The sequence below is a fragment of the Anabas testudineus genome, chromosome 24 (assembly GCF_900324465.2).
Source record: "Anabas testudineus chromosome 24, fAnaTes1.2, whole genome shotgun sequence".
Classification (NCBI taxonomy): domain Eukaryota; kingdom Metazoa; phylum Chordata; class Actinopteri; order Anabantiformes; family Anabantidae; genus Anabas; species Anabas testudineus.
In genome coordinates this window covers 1,630,459-1,636,994 of record NC_046632.1, presented here as the reverse complement: position 1 = coordinate 1,636,994, position 6,536 = coordinate 1,630,459, and the positions used below count along the sequence as shown (strand labels likewise).

Sequence of the window (6,536 nt, the reverse complement as noted above, 5' to 3'; positions counted from 1 at the left end):
AAAATGTGACTACAGCTTAAAACGTTTTTCAAAATTTATTTATTTAACAGTAGTAAGTACAGTGATGGGTGGTTTCACACGCCCAGTGAGCAGCATTCGGAATAGACGATCTTTGCAAACCTCGGGCTCCCATACGGTCGCTGTTGACACTCTAGAGGAGTCCCCGTTCAGCGGTCTCCTGTCACTCTCGGAGCCACACACCTGTTCTAAAGATGGCTGACTTCATTTCAGCGTTTCAAATTTAAGATATACCGAGCGGTCCTCGTAGAGTAAGCGCCACAGCGGAGGAGGCCGCTAGTCGTCCGTCGCTGTTAACTGCTAGTTGCGCGCAGACTGCATCCTCGTGACGGCGCAGCTCCAGCAGCATCAGCTCACAGGTATGTGTTCGTCCGCCGCGCGAGACTCCGTGGTGAAAAAGAAGCACGTTCGGTTCGCCAGCATGGAGGAGGAGGACGACAACGACGAGCAGGAGGAGGACACGCTGTTTGACAAGAGGAAGGACGCAGGACGAGGACTGAAGAGCGCGCTGAAGGCGGCCAAAAAGGCGACCAAGCCGCTGTCCGACGACCGGGTGGAAGTGGTCGGCGGAGGGAGACGCGGAAACGAAGCGCGCGGCCGCTGGATGGTCACCCTGACGCTGTGTGCATCCTTCCTGGGCTTGGTAAAGATATTCTTAACGTTTAATTCAGCACAAAACATTCAATATAAGTGGAAATGTGTCTCCTCATTCATTCTCTTCATGAACTCCAATTAGTGTAGAGTTTAATATTGCTCCTGGCAACTAAAAAGCTTAACTACATATCAAGATAGCATTAGTTCGTCATGGTTAACTTGAGGCTGTTCTAATGCTATCTGTAGAGTTAGCATAACAAACTCCTCTTTATACCTTTATATCTTTAAATCTTTATTCTGTTATTGTCTGGAGAAATGAGGCGGAAAAAAAGTTCTTACAGACATTGAGTTGTTTGAATGGTTTCAGGACATATCTCTCATATCACCTTGTAGCTCAAAGGGTTAACGGTTATTCAAAGTAGATGGTTTAATTGTCATTGTTCCTCTGTGGAGAACTTTCAGGTGATGTGATCACCTGTATCCAGGTACAGTGAAAGAACCTGCTCAGTGAAACAGTGAGACATGAGCTGGGTCTAGTTAAGAGTCAGCAGCAGATCAGGTGTAATGTGCAGCAAGTGTTCTGAGCTCAGCGCTGCAGGATCCTCACAGACAGGATTTACGTCGGCTGTAAAAATTACTCTTCAACTCAACTGTCTTTTAAGAAAGTTGACTGAACTGTTGTTGTGCTTTTAGGGGATGAGTATCTCTGTTCTTGGCCCCACTTTTGAAGACCTGGCTGTGAATGTGAAAAAGAACATCAGCAACATCTCTTACATCTTTGTTGGCCGCTCTGCGGGATACATCGGAGGATCCCTCTTAGGAGGCACTCTCTTCGACTACATGAACCCCCATCTCCTGTTAGGTGACCCTTTCTTCAAACGAATGTTACGCCATAGTTCCAAGTGGTGCTGATGGAGTCTGTGTTGACAGTCTAAATAAAGGTGATATTTCACCTTTATTCTACTAAAATTGTCTTTTGTCTTATTTTCTTTCTAGGTTGTTCGATGCTGCTCACAGCCTTTGGAATGTGCGCCATCCCTTTCTGTAAGAATGCTCTGCTGCTCACCGGCTTCATGTCCAGCATTGGCATCTCCATGGGTGTTCTGGATACAGGTAAGGAAAATAAATGTGTTGGATGTATTTTGAACGTCCCGCTTTCACTTTTTCCTTTAACTCCCTCATGACTTTCATAGACATCTTTTTAGTAGTTTAGACATTTTAGTATTTCATAGCAGAAACATTACAATCCACTGCGGTTCATTCAGTATGCAACAACTGACTGTGCAGGTTTACTTGAAGTCCTATCATTAATGCTATTAAAAGTGTATATCAACATTTACCAACGTAAAACATACATCATTTTAATTACATATGTTGCCCTGGGTCGGTTTAAATTCTGGTTTACAGTCTGTATCAGACTTTTCCTTTTACACTGTGCAGCATTCTTTCTGCTGAATGCAAGCTTTAGGTTTACTGTACTACTGTGAAGCAGTAGTGAGTCTGTAACTCTAAAGATAAAAAAGGCACAGAGTGCCAGCTTTAATGACCTTATTACAGCCAATAAAAGTAACCCTTGATTTCTCTTCTATCACTTTTAAGAAGAGGAAAGCTTATGATTTCTTCCCCTCCTATAGAAACCGTCAAAAGTGATGTGTTGCTAAAAGCCCCGTTTGAGTTTCTGTTCCTCCATCCTGCTCATCACTGAGCCATGTTTCCCTCTTGCCAGCCTTCACAGTTTCACACCTGTTTCTTTCTTCTGTTGATATTTTGCCATCCTAAATCTTCAAGGAAGCCATTTTGATTAGTTAGTTAAATCTAGTTAAATCTTGCAATGTCTATTGATAATTCATTTACAGTCACACGAATGAGTAATAGAACTGTTTGCAATTTTGTGATTTTCTGCATCTCATATTCACTAAAGTCACAAATGTCAGTAATTCTACAAGTCAAAATCTTTTGTGATCTTTCTTTTACACCTATTAATCATACAACATGATGATGATAAAAAAATAATGTCAACATGCTGCTAACGTCACTAAATCTCAACTGCAGTCAGGTGTTTGTAAATCTGGTGTCCAGTCAATGAAACAAGAATGAAAATGGGGTTTAAGAGCAACACTGACTCATGAAAACTCCCACTGTGTCGGTCTACTATTCACAAGCAGTATCAGCTGATGTGAGCCAAACCTCACAAAAAGAGACTTCCAATCAAGAGTTGTTAACGACCATGTTGAAAATACATTATTCCGGTTTAAGGCAAATGCAAATCTATTTTTAGGACAATATTCCCAATAGACTCCACCAAACCAAGTCATTACAACTCACTGCGCTCATATGACCCCACTGAAACCTACTCCAGTTTGTAAACTCCTAAACTCCAACTTAGCTGGTGGCTCGGAAATGGAAGCATGAGGAGGTGATTCTAGTCTGTTTATGCAATTGCTTTATTATCCCTTGTATCACATTGTGACCTTGATTTGGTGTGTGTGTGTGCTATATAAATAAACGTTTTACTTACTTATCTTCTCCTACCTTAAGCATATCTATTATTTTATTTGCTTTTTCAATTTAACTGTGAATTGAATCTAAATGTGTAGCACTTCAGTCCATGTGTTTGTGTACAGAAGGCAAAGCAAAGCCCAGAATAAGGAAGTGTGACGTCAGTGCAGGACACCAATCTTCAGTGATCTAACGATTGTTTCTCTCCTCTTTGTGTCAGGTGGCAACGTGCTCATACTGAATACATGGGGAAAGCAGGCGGGCCCTCACATGCAGGCTCTACATTTCAGCTTTGCAGCCGGAGCCTTTGCGTCTCCAATCATAGCCAAACTGCTGTTCGGACCTGACGGGAACAGCACAACGGGACCCGTCCACACCAACTCCACATCTCCTCCCACCACAGACTCATCCCCTACAGCCTCCACTATACACACCATCAATCACTTCAACCAAATCATCACCCTCAAATCCATGTGGGCCTACATCACGATCGGCTTGTTTGTCTTGCTCGTCTCCGTCCTCTTCTTTGTACTCTGCAGTCGCAGCAGCACATCGTGTGACAAAGTCAGCACGTCGTCTGCAAAGCCCCTGGTGGCCAAACACCACATGGCCCTCATCATCCTGCTCTTCTTCTTCTTTTTTGCCTATGTTGGTGCCGAGGTCGCTTACGGCTCCTTCATTTTCACCTTTGCCAAGGAGTACGCCCATATGCCTCCATCCCAGGCGGCCGGGCTGAACTCTCTGTTCTGGGCAACGTTTGCTGCCTGTCGAGGGTTGGCCATCTTCTTTGCGGCTTGTGTGTACCCAGCTACCATGATCCTGCTCAGCCTGGTGGCCTCAACAATCTCCTCTTTGCTTCTCTGCCTCTTCAGCAGGGAGAAAGCGGCTCTGTGGTTTGGCACCGCTCTCTACGGGGCCTCCATGGCCACCACCTTTCCCAGCGGCATCTCGTGGGTGGAGCAGTACACCACAGTGACGGGCCGCACAGCATCATTGTTCGTGGTGGGTGCAGCGCTGGGCGAGATGGTGCTGCCCGGTCTTGTAGGCCTCCTGCTGGGGAGGTTTCGTGACCACCCCATTCTTATGTACCTGTCACTCATCACTGCTACCTTCACATCCATCCTTTTCCCTGTCATGTACAAGCTGGCGTCAGCCCCTAGCAGCCAAAGCAGGAAACCATGCACCAGGGGCCGACCAGATTCCGATGACAGCGAGTACAGGCAGGCCCTGCTGGACTCAGGAGCCAATGACGAAGAGGAGGAGGAGGAGGAGGAGCTGGACAATGAGGCCGATCAGTGGAACGATGCAGACTTTGAGGTCATTGAGATGGATGACACTGCGAGTCTTGTTAATTCTCCTAATAAGGCTTCCTCTCCTCCCGATGTCACTGGCTCCACCACTTCTAACACCCAGGGGCCAGAGCCTACAGGTGGAGCCTCAGACACCATGTCTCTAGGTGGAGACTCGCCCGGACGCAAGCTGCTGCTCTCTCTTGATAGAGAGAAGAGAGACTAAAACCTTGTCCCCCCCTGTGACTCCTAAGTGCTGTTAAAAAGACTCAACACTAGAAGAGCCATGCCTCGACATGTCTGTGCTCATTTGTTGTCGTTGCCAATTTTTCCGTATAGTTCTGATCAGTTACTGTGCAGTGAAACACTGGCTACTGTCTGAATCATGACGCTTACAGTAACCCACAGGATGTCGACTGAAACCTTTGCACAAAGACTCATCAGCGTCTTCTACAGCTTCCAGAGCTCTACTCTGCTACACTCCAAATAGTTTTAAATCTCGTCAGCGATTCTCTGCGAGGATCCTGTGTTTTCCTCCTCACTGAGGTCAAAGGTCAGCGTAGTCTGTAGAACAGAAAGTTCAGCTGGTAGAATTCAGTGCCTTGCTCAAGGACACACGAGCAGAGTGAACTAATTGATCCTGTTGATAATGGTTGTGATCCTGCCCTGCTGCTAAAGCTGTAGTTTCTTTTAGGCTGTTGAAGTGAGTGTGTGATGACGGCTGTTTAAGAGCTGAATGAAGTTTTCTCATTGCACACATGTAAACATCCGACTTAATTTGATTTTGTCGTTCTGTGCTGTATCGTATCGTGGGATTTGTCCCTGTGATTCATCTTTGGATTTAAAAAAAACAAACCCAGAATCAAAGATTGATTTTAATACTTTGACTTTTTATTATATCAACTTCAAAGCTCCACCCACAGCAATTTCCATTTAAAAACAAACAAAAAAACATTTATTTTATTTGTACATTTATACAAATACATAGATCCGGAGTAGAGCTGTGAAGGGGAACTGAAGAGCAAACTGAGTCTTGACAGATTTCATTTTTTATTTTGGAAACCTCCACAAAACCATATATGCACAAGGAAATAATATACCTCTTCATGACATAAATTATCAAAATACAGTATTGCAACAGTCCCAGATTAAAAAAAACTGAAATAGCTTCCAGTTTCAGCACTCTGTAGGTAGAGTGTGAAATGTCAAATCGGCCGACACGGACATCAGTACAATCAAGGTTAAATGAAACATGAGAAGTGACATCCTTTAACAAGCTGCTTTCACAGCTGGAGCGTCAGGTTTCTCATACTAATGCACAGTGAGAATATAGATGGAGCTGTACAGGGAGTATTTACAAAATCCTGCAGTGGAGAGAAAGAAGACAAGTCCATTAGTGAGTTGGATGTCATTTGTTTTGAGATCTGTCACCTCCAACTCCTCCTTGCTTGGACTGCACTAACTAGTTCCATGACAGGTGGTCTGGAGCTGTATCACCAAAGACGTTGGCTTCACTTGGCCCTTAGCAGCGAATGGAGACATCAGCAAATGTGCATGAAGACAGACATACGCCCACATCAAGGCCAGAGGAGCCACCCACCCCCTCCCCCCTCAAACAGTCTGCACATGCTCAGAAATACTCTTACAACAAATAAGTTACGAGACAGAATGAAAACCCAGCAGGGTTCAATCAAAGCACCATTTAAACTATTACAACTGAACTGAGTCAAACACTAGGATGGGGAGACGTGGGGAGGGATTTAGCACCAAATCAGTGAGGAATTCTGGGGGTTAAAGAGCCAATCAGAACTGCTCCAGCAGCTGTCGGAGGTAGGGGGCCTTGGAGAGCTGTCTGTTGACCCGGGACAGTTTGTAAAGGACGGGACAGTCCAGGGACACGCAGGGCACCTGCCGCTCTGCACAGCCGCTACAGTTCCTGCAGATCTGGAGAAAAGATCAACACAAATGTAACGATGATAAAATAATGATGTGCTACATTTCACATTTTGACAACATGTTCAACATACGAGATCTAACAGTACCTGCAGTGTCGCCGTTATCTACATGACTGCACACAGGGTCAAAGGTTAATATAAACAAGGAGTGCTGCATTAACTGAAGGAAATGTTTGACAGG

At 44.9% G+C, this 6,536-nt stretch overlaps 2 protein-coding genes across 4 annotated transcripts in view; one reads left to right on the top strand and one right to left on the bottom strand.

Moving 5' to 3' along the window:
* The first annotated feature begins 73 nt into the window (after positions 1–73).
* Positions 74–5,354, top strand: mfsd4b (major facilitator superfamily domain containing 4B). The gene is made up of 4 exons (XM_026341575.1): positions 74–661; positions 1,306–1,474; positions 1,609–1,725; positions 3,332–5,354. The coding sequence occupies exons 1-4, from the start codon at positions 380–382 to the stop codon at positions 4,624–4,626; spliced, it is 1,863 nt and encodes a 620-aa protein (XP_026197360.1). The 5' UTR covers positions 74–379; the 3' UTR covers positions 4,627–5,354.
* rev3l (REV3 like, DNA directed polymerase zeta catalytic subunit) overlaps positions 5,270–6,536 on the bottom strand; it is a 60,346-nt gene continuing 59,079 nt past the window's right edge. For all 3 annotated transcript variants that reach the window (XM_026341571.1, XM_026341572.1, XM_026341574.1), the window contains exon 32: positions 5,270–6,344. In XM_026341571.1, the coding sequence (XP_026197356.1) occupies positions 6,204–6,344 (141 nt within the window). In that variant the 3' untranslated portion in view covers positions 5,270–6,203. The remainder of the gene's footprint in view (positions 6,345–6,536) is intronic.